Here is a 23793-nt window from a genome sequence, read left to right as displayed (position 1 = left end):
GTACAGCCCATGCTGCCAAATCTTCGGTGCTATCTGTAGCCACACTAGCTGGACTAAAGCTAATGTGGGTATGGCCACTTGAGCTGCAGTGCTGTGCTCAGTGTAAACCCTGAGACAGATTCTTTGACTTCGTCCAGGGCACAGGACATAGACAGATTATATTCTCTGTAGCCTTTAGAGCAGGAGAAGAATTTCTGTATTTCTGGTTGTCGTGAGTAATAGAACAATAGTAGACTGGGATTTGCTACTACATGTGTATGCTTGCTTTTTTCAGTAATTTTTCTTCTCTTTCAATTGGCTTTTTTTTAAGGTGGTTGAGTTTTGTGATCAAAGTACTCATAATGAAAAGGCTACAAATCTGCAGAACAAAATGTGTAACTACCACAGCACCTGGGAAATAATTATGAACTCTCCTGACTTCAGTAACACCTCTCCAATAAATAGCGCAAGTCCTCCATTTGAGACCTCCTTCTCATTGCTGCAGACCAAAGACAGAGTAGTCTGTCTAGTACTTGATGTTTCTGGGAGCATGACTGGGGTAAGAATAAACATATACATTCTTTTTTTTAACAGAAATGCTTAGAAATGGTTAGGCAGTTATAAAACAATGTGGTGTGTATATATTACAATATTTTCTTCTGTCAATATTTCAGCAATCATGTTTATTATTTTAGAAAAATTGATGCCACTATTTCTCCCATTATACATATTTAGGGATTGATAAAAGGAAACTCATCAAAATTGCTAAAAATGATATGACAGACTTGGTCTCTCTTTCCTTACAAAATATAACTACTGCTCTTTTTTTAGCTTCAGCTCTAGAATGTCTGAATCACTGTAGTTCCCCCAAACAGAAAATATATCATAAATGCATATTTCATGCTATGTGACTCCGAAGTTATTTTCAAAATAAATATGAGTCACTGTGTATAGCAAAATAAAAATGAAATACTTTCCCTCATAATCATTCATCCTAATGAGTCAAGAATTTGGGTTGTCATAAAATGATGCTGGATTAACCAGAGGCATTTTTTTAAATTAAAACTTGTACTAAATTTAGCACAATTTTTATCTTGCAGAGTCCCCTGTAGGTAACGTGAGCCCTTAAAGAGACTCTCAATCTGTTTTGGGCCTCAACTTTATCAATCTTACAGTAAATCCAATATAACCTCCCTGAATAAGCTGTCTGTTCATATGTATAAATATCATAACATGTAGAAGTGATAGCCATGTGATAAGTTGGTTACATTTTTGTGGTTTATTTATCCTGTACCTTTACAATCTTCAGCTGCATTCTTCCTATAAATCCATTTACCCAGGTTTTAGTCTTACATTCCAAACCACTACCCAGCTTCCAAGAGCTATTTTTATATCAATATATGTTGTATTCTTTCCTCAATATACAGAATTTCTTCATCCTTTATTTTTGTTTCAAACATTCAATCCTGAGCCAGTGACAACGTCTGTTCTCAAAAAACGTTACAACGTTTAAGTTTGACATTTCACAGATCTTCAAGGCTAGAAATAGGACCTTCCCACTGGTGTTTCTCTGGGAGGACAAGATATTTTATGTCTGAAAAAAAAAGTATGTAATCTTTAGAAATGTTTATAAGCCCTGTAAGGATTGAACAATGATAAAAAAAGGCACCTGGCTTTAAAGGTAGAAGGATAAAAAATAGTCTCAATATAAAAAAAATTGAAACATCTCTTAAAACATTCAAGAATACTTTTTTTTTCTGTCATACTGAATATATATTGATGTGGTTTTATCACCCTTTCTTTCGAATGGCCTGCCTAGTCACTCAAAATTTCACCATCAAGGAACAACATTAGTATACCCAACTCATGCTGGTTAAAACTGTACCATACTATCATGTATTCCATATACACAGTAGAACCTCAGAGTTACGACTAGTTACTGACCAGCCAACCACATGCGTCATTTAGAACTGGAAGTACACAATCAGGCAGCAGCAGAGACAGAAAAAGCAAATACAGTACAGTAGTATATTAAATGTAAACTACTAGAAAATAAAGGGAAAGAAGCATTTTTCTTCTGCATAGTAACATTTCAAAGCTGTATTAAGACATTGTTCAGTAGTAAACTTTTGAAAGAATAACCATAACGTTTTGTTCAGAGTTATGAACTTTTCAGAGTTACAAACCTCCATACCCAAGGTGTTAGTAACTCTGAGGTTCTACTATATTATTATATAGTATAAAGTGTATTAATGTAGCTTTCTTTAAAAAATAAATATTTTGAGTCTTCAGTTCAACAATCAACACAACTCCACTGAGGAGCCAAATGATGATGTTTTGATAAAGTCTGTTGGAAAAATCCTTGGTATATGGTAAGGAATTTGCCAAGGATGGTGCATGGGATTTATCTTCTCTTTCACAAAGACATCTATGAGGCTAAAGCAGGTTGAGCAGATGTCTTAAAATATTTGATAAAGATCCACAATAATGAATTTGATCACAATTTACAGGAGGGTGCTTAAAATGGCATATGTCTATTTCTTTGGCCTACAGCAGTGGTCCCCAAACTGTGGGACGTGTCCCCACTGCGGGAACACATAGGAATGTCTGGGGTGGGGGCTGGGCCAGCCCCCATGAGGGGACAGGGAGGGAAAGCCACTCAGCCCTGCTCTGTCCCCGGGCCCTGGGCTCCTGTCCGGTGGCCGTGGCTCCGCTCGTGGCCCAAGGGGACACGACATATTCTATTACTGGTAAAGGAGGAGTGCGAGAGAAAAGTTAGGGGACCACTGACCTATAGGATACTATATAATGTTTTATATGAGTTCAGTTTTGTAGTTCAGTATTTGTCAATATCAAATACTAACTTCATTGATTTTGTGACAAAGATATGGATCTCAAGTAAGTGGTGCATTGTGGCAAACCCAGGACAAATGGCTACAAAGGGAGGAGTAGTAATTAGTCCCGGGGGTTAAAAGACCTCTCTCAATCCACTGAGGAGAGATAACCAGGGGGAAATTAGGTTCAGCTGGAACAGAGGTTACCAGGGAACTAATTAGGTTCAGCTGGCTCCAACTGCTGGAGACCTTTTTAAACCCTCCCTGGCGTGGAAGCAGGGGGGCGAGGGTACGTCTACACTACAGGATTATTCCGATTTTACATAAACCGGTTTTATAAAACAGATTGTATAAAGTCAAGTGCACGCGGCCACACTAAGCACATTAATTCGGCGGTGTGCGTCCATGGTCCAAGGCTAGCGTCGATTTCCAGAGCATTGCACTGTGGGTAGCAATTCCGTAGCTATCCCATAGCTATCCCATAGTTCCCACAGTCTCCCCTGCCCCTTAGAATTCTGGGTTGAGAGCCCAGTGGTTGATGGGGCAAAAATCATTGTCGTGGATGGTTCTGGGTAAATGTCGTCAGTCATTCCTTCCTCCGGGAAAGCAATGGCAGACAATCATTTCGCTCCCTTTTTCCCTGGATTGCCGTGGCAGACGCCATAGCATGGCAGCCATGGAGCCCGTTCAGCTTTTTTTTTTTTACAGTCACCATATGTGTACTGGATGCCACGGACAGAGGCGATACTCCAGCACTACACAGCAGCATTCATTTGCTTTTGCATGACAGCAGAGACGGTTATCAGTCATTCTGTACCGTCTGCTGCCGGTGTAAATTGGCAATGAGATGACAGTTATCTGTCCTTCTGTACTGTCTGCTGCTATCATGGGTGCCCCGGTTGAGATTGGCCGGGGGCACAAAGGCAAAACTGGGAATGACTCCCCGAGTCAATCCTTCCATTATGGTTTCTAAAAATAGAGTCAGTCCTGCCTAGAATATGGGGCAAGTGTGCTAGAGAACCAGTGTTTCAGAGAGCACAGCTGCTCCATGTCAGATCCTGCAGAAATGATGAGCTACATGCCATTCACGGGGGGTGTCCCTGCAACAACCCCGCCCGTTGCTTCCCTCCTCCCCCAACCTTCCTGGGCTACCGTGGCAGTGTCCCCCCCATTTGTGTCATGAAGTAATAAAGAATGCAGGAATAAGAAACAGTGACTTGTTAGTGAGATAAAATGAGGGGGAGGCAGCCTCCCGGTGCTATGACAGTCCAGGCAGGACATTAAGCCGTGCAGGGGAGAGGAGCCCAGCATCTCGCTGCTATGCTAGTCCAGGCAGTACAGAATCTTTTCTTTACACAGGAAAGGGAGGGGGCTGATGGAGCTCAGCCCCCAGTTACTATGATGAGGACAGTTATCAGCCGTTCTGTACCATCTACAGGGAATGACCAGGAATCATTCCTATTTTTACCCAGGCGCCCCCAGCCGACCTCATCTGAGGCAAGCCAGGAGCACTCACGGGCCGATGGTGACGACGGATATCAGTCATATTGTACCGTCTGCCACCAGGGAGGGGAGAGGAGCGGATACTGCTCTTCACTGCTGCAGCATCGCGTCTATCACTAGCATTCACTAGATACAGGGTGACATTGAAAAAAGTCAAGAAATGATTTCTTTCCCTTTTCTTTCACGTGGTGGGGGGAGGGAGTAAATTGAACCACGCTGGACAATCTGTTTGAACCTACAGGCACTGGGAGCTCAGCCAAGAATGCAAATAGTTTTCGGAGACAGCTGTGGACTGTGAGATAGCTGGAGTCCTCAGTACCCCCTCCCTCCCTCCATGAGCGTCCATTTGATTCTTTGGCTTTCCGTTATGCTTGTCACGCAGCACTGTGTAGCCTGGAGATTTTTTTCAAACGCTTTGGCATTTCGTCTTCTGTAACGGAGCTCTGATAGAACAGATTTGTCTCCCCATACAGCAATCAGATCCAGTATTTCCTGTACGGTCCATGCTAGAGCTCTTTTTGGATTTGGGACTGCATCGCCACCCCTGCTGATCAGAGCTCCATACTGGGCAAACAGGAAATGTAATTCAAAAGTTCGCCGGGCTTTTCCTGTTTACCTGGCCACTGCATCCGAGTTCAGATTATTGTCCAGAGCGGTCACAGTGGTGTGGGATACCACCCGGAGGCCAATACCATCAATTTGCGGCCCCACTAACCCTAATCCGATATGGTAATACCCATTTTAGCACTACTCTTCTTGTCGGGGAGGAGTACAGATACCGATTTAAAGATCCCTTTATATCGATATAAAGGGCCTCGTGGTGTGGACGGGTGCGGCGTTAAATCGGTTTAACGCTGCTAAAATCAGTTTAAAAGCGTAGTGTAGACCAGGCCAGAGTGAGAGAAGCAGGGAAGCTGCCAGCAAGTTAGGTGCAGCAAGGCTCTGATCTCTTCCAGCAAGGATGGTTGTGCTCTGTCCACAGAAAGGGAGAAAACAAGCACAAGGGACTTACTGAGGGAAAGATCAGCCAGACCCTATGCTACTTAGAAAGGTTTGCTTTGCCCAAGCCTGTGTCTCCAAGGCTAAAAAGGAATGAGCCTGCTGAAGAGGAGAAGGTACTTTGCCACATGCATCTTGTGATGAGCTGCAGTTGAGCAGAATGGAATCAGTGCTCTTGAAAGTAAAGCATTAAACACTGGCTGAATACAGGTACAGGGCAGGTATACCCTGTGTAAGCATCCCCTACATCAGTGATTTTCAAACTTTTTTCCTGACAACCCAGTTGAAGAAAATTGTTGATGCCCATGACCCAACAGAAATGGGGCAGGGGGTTTGTTTGCAGGGGGGGATCAGGGCTCTGGGCTGGGGGTGCAGGCTCTGCGGTGGGGTGAGGGATGTGGGGTTTGGGGTGCAGGAGGGAGCTCTGGGTTTGAGGTGGGAGGGCTGAGGGTTGGGGTGCAGACTTTCCTTAGGCAGTTCCCAATCAGCATGCAGTGGGGGGTGCTAAGGCAGGCTTCCTGCCTGTCCTGGCACCGCAGACTGTGGTGCGCCCTGGAAGCAGCCAGCCGCAGGTCCGGCTCCTAGGTGGAGGTGCACAAGTGGCTCTGTGCAGCTCTTGCCCACAGGCACCCCTCCCCACCCCCAGCTCTCATTGGCTGGTTCCCAGCTAATGGGATTGCGGAGCCAGTGCTTGGGGTGGGGGCAGTGTGCAGAGCCCCATGGCCTCCCCGCCTAGGAGCCAGATTTGCTGCTGGCTGCTTCCGGGGCGCAGCTTAGTGTCAGAACAGGTAGGGACTAGCCTGCCTTAGGCAGGTAGCAACGCCCATGGGACTTTTAATGGCCCAGTCGGCAGTGCTAACCAGAGCTGCCACAACCCAGTGCCTTACATTCCGTGACCCAGTATTGGGTCGCAACCCGCAGTTTGAAAACCACTGCCCTATATTGCTGTGCCAACAGATCATCTTCCTGATGTGCCACACCAATACAATTCTGTTCCTGAAACTGATCTTCAGCAAAGATTGACAATTTGCCCAAATTATCTAGTGAAGATATGACAGGATATATGTCTATCATACGTGACATATGCTATGAAATCACCCGACTGGGAACTGAGAGGCACAGGATGTAAATGCACCAATCTTTTCCCTCTAGAGATAATACTTCAGATTCTGGATCACAGGTGAAAGTGGTACTCTCTAATGATTATCTGTCCCCATCACACAACCAAATCTTTTGACACAACTGGCATTCCTTCCTGTGGATGGGGTTTCAGATTGGAATAGCAGATGTGGAGGTACAGTGAAAGAGCAGTCTGGAAAAGCTTATGTAGATTAATACTATGAGTATTTTACTGTCTTTGGCATCAAATTCACCCCAAAGCCATTAAAAGACAAACAAGTAATTAACTAAGGTCTGCTCCTAGATTTTCAGAGATAAAAAGATAGAAATGGGCCCAACCCCTAATCTTAAAAAGATCAAGAATGACGACAGCTGGTTTTATAAAGAAGAGAAAATTTACCCTGGGAAGTTTTTCTATCTGGTTTTCAGCAATCTGTTGAAAGATTTACATTTAAAATACGTTCTCTCATGAAAGTTAACAAATTTTCAAAGTGTCAGTAATATGTAAAATACAGGGGCTATCCTAATGCATAAGTAGGTTGATTAGGTAAAGTGGCTGAAGATTCAGAACTGTGAACAAATTATGTGACACAAAATTTTATTTGTGAGCATGAGATCACATTATTAGAATACTGTTTAGCTCACACTGTTATATATCTCCTGGCAGTTTCAGTATGCAGATACATTTTCTTGATAGCCAAACATGGCACACCTCTCCACTAGTCTGGAAAGAATATAGCTGGGGGTAACGTGGGGTAGTTTGGAGTACTCAGATATTGGAAAAGTTAAACAACTACCCACATACTCCCTCCAAATCTCTCATCTACTCTATGGCAGGTACATTTCCCTTTTTTGGTACAAAATGAACATTAGTAATTGCTGTATTCTTGCTTTTTGATGTCTCTGCTGTAAAGCCTTGACTGTTCTAAGTACGTCCCTTTCTTCACCTGCAGAATAACCGCATTAAACGTCTCTACCAAGCTGCAGAAATATTCCTGCTACAGATTATCGAAATGGGTTCCTGGGTTGGAATTGTCACATTCGATTCTACAGCACAAATTAAAATTAATCTACAACAAATAGTCAGTGAGAATGTACGCCAGGATCTTATTACATACCTGCCTACAACAGCTGGTGGAGGAACTAACATCTGCGAAGGAGTACGCAAAGGATTTGAGGTGAAGGAAAACATTGGGGGGAATGTGTCCTGGAATGCAGTGACGCTGAAATGGAATTAGGGAACATGGTGGCTATCCAGCTGAACATGAGCTCTGAGTACAGTGATATAGCTAAGAGAGCTAATGTGATCCTTGGATGTATAAGGAGAGAATAATGAGTAGAAGTAGGGAGGTGATTTCACCTCCGTGTACAGCAGTACTGAGACCATTACTGGAATCTGGGGACTGGTTCTGGTGTCCACACTTCAGGAAGGATGTTGGGGAAACTGGAAGGGGTTCAGAATAGAGCTACAAGAATGATCCAAGGTTTGGAAAATGTGCTTTGTAGTGAGAGACTTAGGAAGCTCAATCTATTTGGTGCATAGAAGCAGGTGCAGGGCCTAAGAAATTTACAAGGCCCTGTGATGTTTATACTAGAAAAAAATTAAGATTGCATTGAGACAATCTTACAAGAATGCTTTGCAGGAATCTCAAGGCATCTTGCAGAAGATCAAAATCATATAAAGTCTTATAAAAAATTGCAAATTTTGTTTATTTGAACATTGGTTTAATCATGGTTTCATTCTGAAATGTGGTTATGTAAAAATGGCAGCATGATAGTCTGTGATTTCTCAAGCCACTACCCAGAACAGAACTGCGTTCACGGTAGCTTTCCATAGCCTTAAGGGACATATTCAAGCTTCTGGAAGATGCCCTGTGCATATGCTGTCATTGGCAGCAGGACCTGGAGTGGGGGAACACATTACAACTTCTTGGAAGATATGTAAGGAATATGCTACCTGTAGACACCTCTCCCCTGAACCATCCTGCTCTGTACAGGCAGGATAATTCTGATACCTTCAATTCAGCCATTGCCACATAACACAGCCTTCACCGCCCGCATAATTCACACTTGTAAGGAAAGGATTTTGCCTTACACTTGCACACATATACATCAAAGAAAATTGTTGTGCTACCTGTACTAGGGCAGCTAACATTTACAATAAAGTCCTATTGCTAATACTTGAAATTCTCTTATCAATTTAGGTTATTAAACAAAAATACTCTAATCTCTATGGTTCTGAAATTGTACTGCTGACAGATGGAGAGGATGGGAGTATGAGCAGTTGCCTTACAGAGGTGAAAAACAGTGGATCGATCATTCACACCATTGCCTTGGGGCCAAACGCTGCTCCAGAGCTAGAACAATTTTCAAATATGACAGGTGAGTAACTTCCTAAACTAACCTGACTTTTGGCTTGCATACCTGAAGCATGAAATGTAAAACTAGAGTGGTTTACAGCTTGTAATATGAGAAGAAAGCAAATTTAGTCACCTAATTCCAGTCGTTTTTACAGAATGTTTATTTTCACCTAAATAAACACAACAATATTGGGAGCAATTGTTATCTTTATCTGTCCCTGCTTTAAAAAAATTGTAACCTGCTAACACCCTGCTAAATAGCAAGGTTTGATAATTATATTACTGCAGGATGTTTCTTTAAACAGAAAGATAAGCTCAGTGTTGAAATGATTAACATTTTATTTCTGATGTTTACGTGGCAATGGTGTGTAAACTTATTAATGTCCTAAATAGTTAAATAATTACCCCCTCACAATGAGTCACAAGTGAAGGCTCTAGCTGAGGAGTCAGTCACCTCTGCTTTGAGTTGGAGCTGCACTGTTACTTTTAATTTCAGCCATTTTAAGGAAAGCCAGATGGGTGCTGGGCAGGGGTGAAAGTAAGTTCAGTGACTTACCGGTACGCTGGGGCTAGCTCTGGCCCCTGAAAGGAGCGGGGCCTAGGGTGGAAGGGGCGTGACCGAGGAAGTCAGAGCCAGCCCCAGCCCACCCTGTAAGGTAAGTGCCACCTCCACCAGGGTAGCAGCAGCAGCCTGGGGCTCTGGGGGCTATTTAAAGGGCCCAGGGCTCCCCTGCTTCTACTGCCCCAGCCCTGTAAATAGCCAGAGCCCTGGGGAGGCAGCAGGGCTCCCACACCTATTTAAAGGACCAGAGTGGCAGAGACAGCTGGAGCCCCCCGCTACTCCTGGGCTCCAGGGGCTATTTAAAGGTCCCGGGGCTCCCCTGTTTCTACCACCTGCCCCGGCCCTTTAAAGAGCTGCCAGAGCCCTGGAGTAGTGGCGGTGGGGCTCCCGAGGCTCTTTAAAGGGCTGGGGCAGTAGAAGCAGTGGGATCCCCGGACTTTTAAAATAGCCCCCAGAACCCCGCAGCCCTACTCCAGGGCTCCAGCAGTGGGACTCTGGTGGCAATTTAAAGGGCCTGAGACTCCAGCCCCTGCTGGGAGCCCCAGGCCTTTTAAATTGCCCACTGAGGAAGCCAGGCTGCCCTGGTACAGCAAACTGGCTCTTGCCAGTATGCCGTACCAGCGTACTTTCACCTCTGGTGCTGGGTGATGCTGCAGTACAGGGCACCTACCAATGGGAATTCCATGTGTTGATTTAGACTGTAACTTTACTCCGAATAGTGATTAGGTATAAATTGCACCTTCTTAGTCAACAGAGATGCTTCTTTTGTGTATTCAGAGTCACATCTGCTTGCTTCAGGGACTTCAATAAGATTTTACTGCTTTTTACTCTTGTTAACACTGTACAGCCAACATGGCTATGAGAGAACAATCTGAATTCAGTTCTGGTTTGTGTACTATAACAGAATAGTTCACTAAGTTCTGATCACAGAATCTTTAGTGCTAATGACTGATGTGTGAGCCAGAAAGAACCCAGCTGATCTTTCAGAGCCCAGTCTCAATGGGCAGGACTCACTGTTTGAAACAAATACCAGATTTCCAAGGACATTGAGCAACAGAAATTCCCATTGGGTACTAAGCACATATGAAAGTGGCCCAAACCTTTAACTGGTAAACAAAGCAGATTTGATCTGAGTCATTGAGAAGCAATAATCATGGAATGCTACAATGTTATTTTTACAGAGGTGTCTTTCAGAACGGAATTGCACTTTCAGGTAGTGCATGGCTGGAAGTCCAGATTTACCAAGAACAGCCTGTAAGTGAATCAGCACCGTGTGCTGGATGAAGTGCTAGATGTGACCAAGCGAGGTGGAATTAAAATGTGAACAGATGATATCATTTCCCAGGTCAGACTAGCTTTTTGCAGGAACTCCTTTAGGTGTTTCTATTAATTGATTTACCTAGCACCTGTGGTTCCCCTCCTCTCCCGTGAACAAAGGATAGTAAAGGAACAAGATTTAATTTATCAGATTAACATTGTGCTTTATAGCAACAGCCAAACTAGAATAAGGCACATAAGAAAAACCTACTGTTTTACAGTAAATGACTATTCTGATTATTTTAACCATCACATTTCAGGAGGCTTAAGGTTTTATGCCACAGATACAGTTGACTCCAATGGCCTTATTGACGCATTCAGTGGAATTTCATCAGGAAGTGGAAATATTTCTGAACAGTCTATTCAGGTCTGAGTTTCATTTTTTGTTCACATTATTAATGAGTTAATGATTAATTAGAGTAATTTTAGTAGTCAGTAATCTTAACTATTGCACTGCCAGTGGCTGATCTTAAAATTGAAGTATAAAGTGATATTTGGAAATGGCTGTGGGAATTTTTGTGGTCTGTTATATTAGCAATGAAATGAAATAGCCAGTGAAACAAAGAATTAAAATTTTTCACAATTAGCTATTCAAAAGGGACTTATAGTCAGAGGTAGGCAGAAATAACACAGAACGTTCAGCCACTCCTGTATGAAATGCTGTAAACAAGTCATCTTGTCTTCCAGGGCATCTTACTTAATACCATTATCAATACAGAGGAAAATACCCTGACTGCTTCTCTTCTCATAGACTCATAGACTCATAGATCAGAAGGGACCAATATGATCATCTAGTCTGACCTCCTGCACAAGGCAGGCCACAGAACCCTACCCATCCACTTTTATAACAACCCCTAACCCAGGACTGAGTTACTGAAATCCTCAAAATTGGTTTGAAGACCTCAAGCTGCAGAGAATCCACCAGCAAGCTACCCATGCCTCACACTGCAGGGGAAGGCGAAAAACCTCCAGGGCCCCTGCCAATCCGCCCTGGAGGAAAATTCCTTCCCGACCCCAAATATGGCGATCAGCTAAACCCTGAGCATGTGGGCAAGACTCACCAGCCAGCACCCAAGAAGGAATTCTCTGCAGTAACTCAGTTCCCATCCCATCCAACATCTCCCCGCAGACCATTGAGCAGACTTATCTGGTGATAATCCAAGATCAATTGCCCAAATTAAACTATCCTATCATAACATCCCCTCCATATACATATCAAGCTTAGTCTTAAAGCCAGATAAGTCTTTTGCCCCCACTACTTCCCTCAGAAGGCTGTTCCAGAACTTCACTCCCCTAATGGTTAGAAACCTTCGTCTAATTTCAAATCTAAACTTCCTAATATCCAATTTATACCCATTCGTCCTCGTGCCTACATTAGTACTAAACTTAAATAATTCCTCTCCTTCCCTAACGTTAACCCCCCTGATATATTTATATAGAGCAAGCATATCCCCCGCAGCCTTCTTTTGGCCAGGCTAAACAAGCCAAGCTCTTTGAGTCTCCTCCTACACAATAGATAACATTTTGATTCCTAGCTTTCCTGACACTTCTCATGATCTACCTCAACTGCGCAATGATTTCTTCAAAATAATTGAGGCTAGTAGTACTGAGTTTTCCCCTCCTATTTCCATCATAGCTCTTGGGTTCTGCTCTCTGTAACTTAACAACTCATCCCTCACTTTGTTAAATCTCTGCTATGGACCCAGTTTTGCACTTTATCTGAATCATGCCCAGCAACTAACATAGCGTTGTCCATGGACTGCTTAGCTTCTTTACAAATGTATACAGCTCTTGTTAAAAACATAAGAATGGCCATACGGGGTCAGACCCATGATCCATCTAGCCCAGTATCCTGTCTTCCAAGAGTGGCCAGCACCAGATGCTTCAGAGGGAATGAATAGTGTGACAGGTTGGATCACAGAAACCCCCTTGGGAACTGCCAGCTGATGTGCCAAGCCTACTTCTGCCCCTGCTTTCCTGCCCTGGCAGCTTAGGACTCCAGCACCCCATCTTGCTGAGCCAGACACTCCCATCCGCTCCAACACAGACCCAGGGTCTGACCCACTACCCCTAACAGCTGTAGGTTTAACCTGAAAGCAGCTTACAGAAGTGTTCCTGTCTTTAACACTCAGATGCCCAACTCCCAATGGGGTCTAAAATCCAAATAAATCAGTTTTACCCTGTGTAAAGCTTGTACAGGATAAACTCATAAATTGTTCGCCCTCTGTAACGCTGATAGATATGCACTGCTGTTTGCCCTCTCCCCCCACGTATTAATAGATATTCTGGGTTAATTAATAAGTAAAACGTGATTTTATTAAATACAGAAAGTAGGATTTAAGTGGTTTCAAGTAGTAACAGACAGAACAAAGTGAATTACCAAGTAAAATAAAATAGAACACACAAGTCTATGTGTAAGAAACAGAATACAAATAAAACTTCACCAGTTCCAGTAAGCTTCCTTTTACAGACTAGTCTCCTGCTAGTCTGGGTCTAGCAATCACTCACACCCTGTAGTTACTGTCCTTTGTTCCAGTTTCTTTCAGGTATCCTTGGGGGTGAAGAGGCTCTCTCTTTAGCCAACTGAAGACAAAATGGAGGGGTCTCTCAGGGGTTTAAGTAGACTTTCTGTTGTGGGTGGAGCCCCCTCCTCTCTCCTATGCAAAGTCCAGGTCCAAGATGAAGTTTTGGAGTCACATGGGCAAGTCACATGTCCATGCATGACTCAGTTTTTACCAGCCAAGCCACATTCCTGGGAAAGCTTAGATGTGGATTGGCATCTTCAAGTTCATTGTTGGCTTAAGTGGTTCTTTATTGGGCATTTAATTTGCACATTCCTTTCTCAATAGAAATCAAGCAAGTATACAGCCAATATTCCTAACTTCAAGTACAAAAATGATTCATGCATACAAATAGAAGGAATGGATTCAGTAGATCATAACCTTTACATAGATATGTTACATAGCATATGTAGCATAAAACACATTCTAGTTATGTCATATATACATTCATAAATGTAACCCTTCTGCCCTTCAGACTTGGCAGCAACAAGGGCTGGGTTCAGTTTCTAGGAGTTCTGTTTCAGTACTACAATGCAAAACAGGCTCAAGCCCCCACCCAGTGATCTGGACAATTATATACCACCACCCCCCATAAGAGGCAATACTTCCCCTCTCGCAAGCACGGAGTCTGAGTGTAGCAAAAGCCTTTTAATAAAGGAGGGAAACAATGCAGCATTATGTTCGGGAAACACCACAAACAGGATTCATAACACAAACCATGAGCAAAAGACCTGCCCCCAAGTAAGTTTGACAGTGTCCTTTTCCCCTCAGGGTCTTAAGTCCAACAACCCAACAGTCACCCCACCCACAGTTTCTGACCTTGGTCAGTGCAGCCCCCAGAGTTCAGAAGTTCCTCTGCAGAGTTTACCTCCCAGCCTGGGTGGAAACAGGGGGAGGTAAGGGGGCATCTAGCAGGGGGAGGGATAGCTCAGTGGTTTGATCATTGGCCTGCTAAACCCAGGGTTGTGAGCTCAGTCCTTGAGGAGGCCACTTAGGGATCTGTGGCAAAATCAGTACTTGGTCCTGCTAATGAAGGCAAGGGGCTGGACTCAATGACCTTTCAAGATCCCTTCCAGTTCTAGGAGATGGCTATATCTCCATTATTATTATTATTAATCTTACATGTTCGCTGCTTGGGTTGATGGCTGATTGCCACACCTCTCCGTGGGGTTCTGCTGCAGTTTTCACTGCCAGCTGCATCTCTCCGCCAGTCACCCTGCTATCCACTCTGCCCACCACATCTCTCCACTAGCCATCCTGCTAGCTGCTCACTGCTCACCAACTTGTCTTCAGGCCCCTCCCCTACTTAATGCAGCTCTCAGTGATCTCAGCGCTTTAGTGACTTGAGCTCTCATGATTTTAGCTAGTAGTAGGGGAGCCTTGGTGCTAGTGCACCACTAGCCCAAAACAGATCTAAAGCTTAGACCTTGGTATCAGTGATTTCAGCTCTGTAGCATGTAACAAGACTCCTAATGGATTCAAAATTAGCTCTGTTGTCGCACAATGGAGAGAGGAGGTGACATGTTCACAGTCCATCTGGAGATAGTTGAAATCCTGAATTATTATTAGGTTTTCTGTTTTAGTAGCTCCACTGTCACATCAGGAGAAAGAGAACAAAATGTTTCTTGATTTTCTGGGATAGTAACATCAGCCATTCAAAGAGAATTTATCACACTTTCTAAGCATTTATACCAATCTCATCACTATAGTACAATCTGAGCACCTGACTCAAATGTCCACCCATGTGATCTTTGCAATTGCCTTTCAGTATCTAATCTCCAATTTTTATCTTAAACAGAAAGATATTTTATTAAAAGGTACTTTTCTATCTTTAGTTTTTGTAATCCGTAAAACAGGAGTGAGCAAATCTACTTGCAACCTGGTAGTCCAGTGGGCCACTATAAAACTCCTGTTGGTAACTCATCTGTAAATTCTGGTGGCCCACATGTCCTTTACCAACATTGGTATTGCACACCCTGTTTCTCTCCTTTCTGTGTGTCTCCCTGTTGTTTATGTTATTTCTGTTTGTGTCTCTCATTACTCTCTGTTGTCCCTACCTGTGGTTGTATGGCTCTCTCATTGTGCTGTTCTTCTGGAAGCAGGCTGACAGCTGCAGAGGAAATGTAGCACTGATCTCCTGCACAGAAGTGATTTGATAGCTAGGTGGATAGACCACAAAGAACAGTGGAAGGAGACCCTTGTTTACTATATTTTCACATTCTTAAGCAATTGTACTCTGCAAATGGGCATTACCAAAAATGTGCTCCGGGATTCATTATTCCACTCCCTTCAATGGCTAGCCCAAGTGGCCTTCAACCTCCTGCTAGTTCCTCAGGTGTGGAGGTACAGTGGCAGGAAGCTTCTGCCTCCTTTGCACAACCCTGAGCTCTGCACAGAACAGCAGAGATCTGCTCAGGGTGATGCCAGCATTAATCCTCCTCTGTCCCCTCTTCCAGCAGTGGGCCAGTTGTCCACCTACCAGTCAAGGTGCCCTCTGAATATGCAAAATATTGATTTGTTTGGCCCTTTAAGAGGAAAATGAACCGCTCTGAAATTACTGGTATTTTAAGTGTTTATCTGTTAACTAGCCATAAAACATATTTTATTTGTCTAATAGCTTGAAAGTACAGCTCGGAGTGTCGCAGTCAAGCAGTGGATGAATGGTACAGTGACTGTAGATAGCACTGTGGGAAATGACACCTTCTTTGTAGTTACATGGGATGGAATCACATCTCCACCAGACATTTTACTGAGGGACCCAAAAGGAAAAGAATATAGAATGTCAGACTTCACAGTTAGTAATCTAAACCTCCGAACAGCTCGACTGAGTATAGCAGGCACTGCAGAGGTAAAGACTAAACTCTTTTATTATCCAAACATGTTAACATTTTCATAATCTAAAATGCCACTTCTCTTTTTTGAAGTTATAAATATATATTCCTAATGAACCAATTTTATCCTTGGTGTAACTCCACTGACTTGCAATGGTTGTCTAACTGTCATTTGTGCTCCTCCTAATTTTTTATTATGCACTATACGCATCCCAAGTATACAAGACTCCCAGACAAAACACTAAGTTAAGGTTGAGGGTGCATATCAATAATATACAGGTTCCAGTCCTTCCATGAATGTGATAATTTTCAAACATCCACCACCAAAACTGAGCAAATTCAGACATAAGGTTAAATTTAAAAGAAGCCAAACATTTGAGAGCATGAAGAATGATGAGTAAGGTACCCAAATTACCTCAGCTCTGGTCCCCTAATTGCCCTTTGTGCCCTGGAAAATCTCCCCTAAACTAAAATAATAATTAACTAAGGGAAACACAAAACTTCCCTTAGACTAATGGAGTCTTATATTATATTTTTATACTCCATATATTTGATTTGCAGGTGGGGGATTGGTATTATTGGATTCAAAATAACCATATAGCCCCTCAAGTCATATCAATGATAGTAACCTCTCGAGCGGCATCTTTGGCTGTGCCTCCAGTGACTGTGAAAGCCCACATGAATAAGGATACAAACAACTTCCCTAATCCGATGGTGATTTATGCAGAAGTTAGTCAAGGATTCTTGCCTGTTCTTGGTGCAACCGTGATGGCCACTGTTGAACCACAGACTGGATCTGCAGTGGAGCTCAAACTCCTTGATGATGGTTCAGGTAATCTTATTACAGGTTTCTGTACCAGTGATTTGGAGGTTGGAGTATTTGACTTTCTGCCCCCTGCTTCTGTGGTTTAGGTGCCTCAGTCTTTAAGGCAGGAGTTTAGGGAGACCCAGGCCCTCCCACTCCAGTGGATCCCAGCCCAGGGTCCTGTGCAAGTCAATCCCTGACTAGGGGACCTCTCAGCACTGAGTCTATGTCCCACTGCTCTGGGCTACTTCCCACTGCTGTCCCTTCAATTTGAGGTGTGACCCCTAGAGTCCAAGTTCCTGTGGTGGCTTGTCTCTAGTAGCCCCCCCTGGTGGACTCTGGGCGGCATCCTGCTACAGTTGCAGAGTCCTCCGGACCAGGCAGTAGTAAGTTTAGCAGGATCAGAACCCCCACAAGGTGTCTGAGCTTTGTTCCCCTGGGCTTCTCTTAGGCCCCATGCTCCTAGATCTCTTTCTCCAGTTCCTTTGGCCAGCAAGACAGTACTTGGTTTCTGGTGGCTGCCTCAGCTGGCAGCCTAGTGACCCTTCCCTCAGGTAGGGAGACAGTAAGCTCCTGTCTCTTCACTAGTCAGCCCCAAACTGAGCCAGGCTTCCTCTTTTTCTCTCCCTTCCAGGCCTGACATTGGCTGCAGGTATAACAGGGCGGGGCTAGCTGGGCCCAAAGGTTCTCTTTAACCCCTTCCATGCTGCTGGGTGGTTTCTCTTCTTCACCACAGTTTCCTTACATTTTGTCTAGAAATTTGTACAATCCCCATTTTGTGGTATGTGTTTTAGAATCGGCCTCTGCATGCTACTTCCAAGCTTATCACTAAGGGTTCAGTCATGCCTATGCCATAAGCACAGACTTAGGGGCAGCAAGTGTGGGGAGACTGTGACTCTGGTCTTCCCACTGCTTCAGAATGGAAATAAAACTACACTGGGTCTAAAGTGGTGGAGCACGTGTGCCATGACATGCTGACACAGCTACACTGTTGGGTGTGTTAGGAAGGAGGAGAGAGAAACTGCACCAAGAAGAAGGGTGTGTAGTGGCTGTGCAGAGTCTTCTTCCTCTCCTATGCGGTTACCTTGATGCAAATAGCCAGCACTTGGATCAAAGGGGGTCTTGTGGGCCTGATTCAGCCATACTCACTGTTTGAAATTATATTTGTTTTACAGAGGGGATGCAGGAGGCAGAACAAGAGAGTGAGAGTCTGTTTCTAAACCTTGTCACATGCTATATACTATAGGCAGTGTAGCTATATTAAAAACATCTCCTTCATAAGGATGAATCAAATAGATTATTATTCTCCTTTTTTAAATCTACTGTGCCTACAGTGGTGATGTGATCATTCTCCAACTTCTCTGTTCTCTGAACCATGTCATACAGACTGCAGGCTCTCTCCTTCCCACAACCCTACATTCCACCATTGCTTCAATCTCAAAGAGTTTTAGTCTGCAGATCACCAAGAAGGGCTCCACAGACCACAGAAAACTACAGAGAATTACTAAGTAGTTTAGAAATAGTAAACTAGTGGTTATTATTTAAAATAACAGTAAATACATAGCTACATTTTTCAATGCTACATTGTTATCTCTCGTTAAATATGTTATGAGCTTATGTCACCACAATGGGATTGATCTTGTTTTCACCTAGGTCCATATCAAAGCTCTTATTGATTTCAGTAGAAGCAGGAGCAGGTCCAATGTATGTTTATGAACTGAACAGCAAGAAAAGATCTTTCTTAACAAAAGGTATCTTGTTTGGATAATTAATTATTAACATTTGTATGTCAAGGTGCTGATATTACCAAGAATGATGGAATCTATTCAAAGTACTTTACATCTTTCAAAGGAAATGGCAGATACAACTTAAAAGTGCGTGCCCAAGGGAAAGATATGATTGTCAGACGTCGCCGTAGGCAGAGTCAAGCCTTGCATGTTGCAGGCTACATAGAAAATGGTAAGGAACATTTATGAAGTAGAAAACACTTTGTGTGAGTGTGTGTATAACTTAGTATATTTTTCCTCTTTCCCTTATTTTTGCATTTTGGTTTTGACTAAAAGCCCAGGGAAATTAAGTGCAAAAAATACAACTAATTCAACTTTCAAATATAGCTTATTCTGAAGTGACTTTGTTAAAATAGTATTGTCGAATTCTATTGAGACTGTTATATCTCAATCGCTCCAGAACAAATTTGGCTAGTTAGAGGTTAGCAACACAGCTGTTCTAACTCCCAGCCCTGCAGATGCTGAATTTCTGAATATCAAGTTGTGTTCTTCCTGGTTTGTGCATTGTCTCCATAATCTGCAGGCCAAATACCATGCTCCCTTACATATATACAACATTATGGCCATCGGTGGGATTGTACAGGTATAAGTGGGGACGTACTTTGAAGAGAACAGTTGAACAGTTGGCCCTGCAGATGGAATTTGGTTAACAACCCTGGGGAAAAATAATAACTTACTTTTTGTCGTTTAATCTGATTCTGGGTAGACCAGGGTTTCTCAAACAGGGGTCGCTGCTTCTGTCGGGAAAGCCTCTAGCGGGCCAGGCCGGTGTGTTTATCTGCCCCGTCCGCAGGTCCGGCAGATTGCAGCTCCCGTTGACTGCGGATCACTGCCCAGGGCCAATGGGAGCTGCTGGAATCGGTGCAGGCCAAGAGACTTACTGGCCACCACTTCCAGCAACTCCCACTGGGCCGGAGCAGCAATCCGCAAGCCAGTGGGAGCAGCGATCGGCCAGACCTGTGGACGGGGCAGGTAAACACACCGGCCAGGCCCGCCAGGGGCTTTCCCTACAGAAGTAGCGACCCCTGTTTTAGAAACCCTGGACTATACTGAATTTTAAAAGTCTGCATAAAAACATGTTCAAGTTAAACCCACAAAGCAAGGAAATGCCTCTAAGGTTGTAATTCTTCCATTGCCTGCAATACCAAGGAAGAGTGGGGCGGAAGCTACTTTATCACAACCACTTCCCACTGACACCTGCTCAGTACCTTAAATACCCTAACTGATAATAGGCACTGTTGCTACTTTCAACTGTCCTTGAAGTCTGGTTTGCTTTTAGGCTCCGCCTTAGTTTTGTGCAAAGATGCAGGTCTTGAAATTCACTTTGTTTTCTGTCTGAGCCTCACTAATTTTTGCACTACGTTTGAATAAGCTAAAGAAAAAAATAGATTAAAGCAAGAAGGAATGCTAGATAAAAAGACAGTGTGCTATGATTTAGAGTTTTGTAATGGTCAAATATTATGAGTAAATTTTTATCTTTTTTGGGACAGGTGAAATTAAAATGAATGCACCGAGACCTGAAGTTACTGATGATGAAATTCAAGCAAAGCTAGGAAGTTTCAATAGAGTTGCCTCAGGAGGTTCTTTTGTAATGGAAAATGTTCCTTCAGGAGGAACTACTGATGTGTTCCCACCCTGTAAAATTATTGACCTTGAGGCTCATTCTGAAAAAGATAAAATTCGCTTGTCTTGGACAGCTCCCGGGAATGACTTTGATGTGGGACAAGGTAAGTTGGAACTTTTGTTTTAGTCAGCTGGAAGTGATACATTATTGTCAGTTATCTGAAATTACATACAATGAGCCAGCCAAGCAGATGACAAAAGTTGTCTTTCCCATCTGCAAAAATGTGACCATCGCTATGGCCTGGCCTCCGCTAGATTTTCTCTCTAAAATTTCCTAGTGTAGATCAGGCCTTGGCATAACCAGTAAATTCCCTGTTCAATATGATATTAATGTTAGTCCCTCTTAATCTTCAAAAAAATGTTTGAGAAACATGAAATATTCCCAAATTCTGACACTTTTATGGCAGAAATGCAAAACTTTTATATCAACCAGCCAATACTAGCTTAAAAAGACAAACAAATTAAATAAAAAACATACTCACCAGTATGTTTGGAGTCACCAGTGACTCTTCCAAGGCTTAGCTCCTGTCTACACTGCAACTATACGTAAGTCAGGAGACACAGTTACACCATGGACAGTCCAAGGCTTTAATCCATTTATGGGGACACACCTAGGTCTCCGCTATAATACACATTTTAAGTATGTTGTAGCCAGGTCCCATGACTCAACTGTGTACATCAGCACAAGCCAGAGAGGGGTTAAGATAGAAGTCTTACAGTCACACAGAAAGCAGTCTCAGATTAAAATCTTTACATACCCCTACAGCTCTTGTCAACCAGCTCACCAGAGAATAAACCAACAACTTCATTAAATCTCCAAAGCACTGGTCTAAGTTCTGCTATGTGGCAACTTTGCACTACTCCTCCTGGTCATAACAACCGTATAGCTAGAGTAGCCAGCAATGGAAGAATAACCTCACTTAGGAGGATCCTCTGATGGTGTAGAGCTGGAATAGCACTCTTTTGTTACCCATTCCCCCAGCTCTGCAGGGATAGAAAAGAAGATGCGGGGCAGGAGGTAGAACTCAACTCAAACAAAGGCCTGGAAAACCCACCAGCAGAACAGATCCAAACAGCCTTGAAATAACAACTGTGGAAGCCAGACACATTTGCAGCAACATGCCTGATACTCTAACTATGCTGGCAAATGGAGCAGGCATTTTCCTATCTCTCAGTCTATGCTTTTAGAGAGGGAATACTGAGTAGGATGCAGGGACATATCCCTGTACTGCTGTGTTTTTTAAATGTACTGTTTGATCTTATACTTGACCTGCATACTCACCAGAGAGACAATTGAAGGGACTTGTGTAAATGGGTATGGAAGGGATAGGGGAAGCTGGTAGGGAGGGGAGGGGAGGCATGGATGTGGGCAGGGCCGGATCCAGGCACCAGCAAAACAAGCAGGTGCTTGGGGTGGCACATTTCTAGGGGCAGCATTCTGACACTGGCCATCATAGGTGCCGAGTCCGGGGCATGGGGAAAAAGTGCCCCCGCCACCTCAGCTCGCCACCCCAGCTCGCCTCTGCTCCACCTCCTCCTACTCCCCTGAGCACGCCACCACTGCTCCACTTCTCCCCTCTCCCTCCCAGGCTTGCTGTGCATGAAACAGCAGTTTCACGTAGCAAGTCTGGGAGGGAGGAGAAGCCGAGCGGCAGGGTGCTCGGGGGAGGCAGCAGTGGTGGAGCTGGAGTGGGGAGTGGTTCCTCTACCCCTCGTTACTTCCTGTGCCCCCCCATCCTAGCTCATCTCCGCTCTGCCTGCTCCCCTGAACGCACTGCTGCTCCGCTTTCTCCATCCTCCCTCACCTGAGAGGGAGGGGGGAGAAGTGGAGTGGCAGCATACCTGGGGGAGAACACAGAGCGGAGGTGAGCTAGGGTGGGAGGTCATGGGGGCCCCCAGGAAGCAATGAGGGGGAATGCGGCATGCCCGGAGCTGAGGATTTGGGGAAGGGGTTTGGAAGGGGTGGAGTTGTGGTGGGGCTAGGGGCAGGGGGGCACAAAAATAAAAGGGTGCCGGCCAAAAATTTTTTTGCTTGGGGCAGCAAAAATCCTAGAGCTGGCCCTGGATGTGGGGCAGCTTAGTGGCAGTTTTCTGCACTGCCATGTGGAAGACTCATTTTGAATTCTTGGGTTTGGTCTCCTGCTGCTCAGCCCAGGAGAATGGCCCACATCAGTTAACAGTAGACTATTCACTCAATTAAACTGTGAAACAAACAAGTTCTAACAGGATTCCTATCCAGAGCTCTTCAGAGAAAGGATGGGAGTCAATTAAGCAGGCCCATCAATAGTGAAGGTGGGGAAAATGGTAGGGATGGTAATGGAGTATCATTGGAGTTCTGATAAAGATACAAAACTGTTCTACAAATCATGTACTATGCTTGCAGTTACAGATAGTGTAATAGGCATACTAACACACTCTTACTTGTATTCCTCTCTTTTTCCAGCTGACAGATACATAATAAAAATGAGTGAAAGTTTTCTGGACCTAAGAAACACCTTTGAGAATGCTACTTCCGTGAATACCTCTGGTCTGGTACCTAACCCTGCCGGCACCAAAGAATCATTTCAGTTTAAACCAGAAAATTTCACAATAGAAAATGACACCATAATCTACTTTGCAATACGTGCCATTGATAATGCCTCCCTGCCCTCAGAAATGTCTAATATAGCACAAGCAGCTTTGTTTGTCCCTCCAAAGGAATCCTCGCCTGATGGTGCTCCTAATGATGATGTTATCAATGAAGGTATTAATGTTTTAACAATAGTGTTAATAGTAGCTGGGTCTGTAATAGTTGTATCAATAGCTGTAAGTATAACTGTTTGCATTTTACACAAGAAAAATAGAAGGGGAGGCCCTGAGCTCAGCATGTGCTAAAATTAATTGTAAGATGAAAGTTCAGTAGGAATCTATCTTGATTTGTTCTGTTTGTGATTTTTAAAATACATAAGGAGAGACTTTTATAATTTTGTAATACATTTGAAAATTAAGTCAATTGACTTTAAAATAGATGTACATTTATGTGTATTTCTGTTCTGCTTTCAATGAGTTTGCTATGTTACAGTACATGTACATAGACTAAATACTGAGTTTAAAAGCATGTATTCAGTAGAGTAAGACACGAATATAAATTACAATCTAGATGTAGAATTTAATTCTAATCTTGTAAGAATTTTGCAGCATTATTGTGCTTTCTTTTTTAAAAACTGTGTCTTTCTATTTTTGTTTTCCAGTTGCTTAGCTATCAGGAAAGGTGAGATTTAATAAGAAATTAGATAGATCTGTAATCTGTCATTTTCATACATACCTTCACATCCTCTCAGTTATGTTCAGTGAGTAGGAAACAAAGTATATATCTCTGATGGCCCAGAGCTTGCAAATGCTTAAGTACAGGCACAACTCTACTCATGGGAGGAGAGTTTTTCACCCATCTTTCCTATATCCTGCAAGCCCAACTTGCAACATCATGCTGTGAGATATGACCTTCCAAAAATGGGAAAGAATCATCCGTTCTAT

The 23793-nt window shown here is 43.5% G+C and overlaps 1 protein-coding gene across 1 annotated transcript in view; it reads left to right on the top strand.

The window, feature by feature from the left end:
* Nucleotides 1-23154, top strand: part of LOC115656777 (calcium-activated chloride channel regulator 1-like) — a 35468-nt gene extending 12314 nt beyond the window's left edge. Inside the window, exons 6-14 of the mRNA XM_030573926.1 lie at nucleotides 311-538; nucleotides 7388-7612; nucleotides 8639-8816; nucleotides 10934-11040; nucleotides 15852-16082; nucleotides 16627-16897; nucleotides 18665-18829; nucleotides 20148-20384; nucleotides 22724-23154. Coding sequence (XP_030429786.1) covers nucleotides 311-538; nucleotides 7388-7612; nucleotides 8639-8816; nucleotides 10934-11040; nucleotides 15852-16082; nucleotides 16627-16897; nucleotides 18665-18829; nucleotides 20148-20384; nucleotides 22724-23154 — 2073 coding nt within the window. The remainder of the gene's footprint in view (nucleotides 1-310; nucleotides 539-7387; nucleotides 7613-8638; nucleotides 8817-10933; nucleotides 11041-15851; nucleotides 16083-16626; nucleotides 16898-18664; nucleotides 18830-20147; nucleotides 20385-22723) is intronic.
* The last annotated feature ends 639 nt before the right edge of the window (nucleotides 23155-23793 follow it).

Source organism: Gopherus evgoodei, chromosome 8 (assembly GCF_007399415.2).
Source record: "Gopherus evgoodei ecotype Sinaloan lineage chromosome 8, rGopEvg1_v1.p, whole genome shotgun sequence".
Classification (NCBI taxonomy): Eukaryota; Metazoa; Chordata; order Testudines; family Testudinidae; genus Gopherus; species Gopherus evgoodei.
Note: the sequence above shows the minus strand (reverse complement) of the source record. Positions and strands in the feature narration are given on the sequence as shown.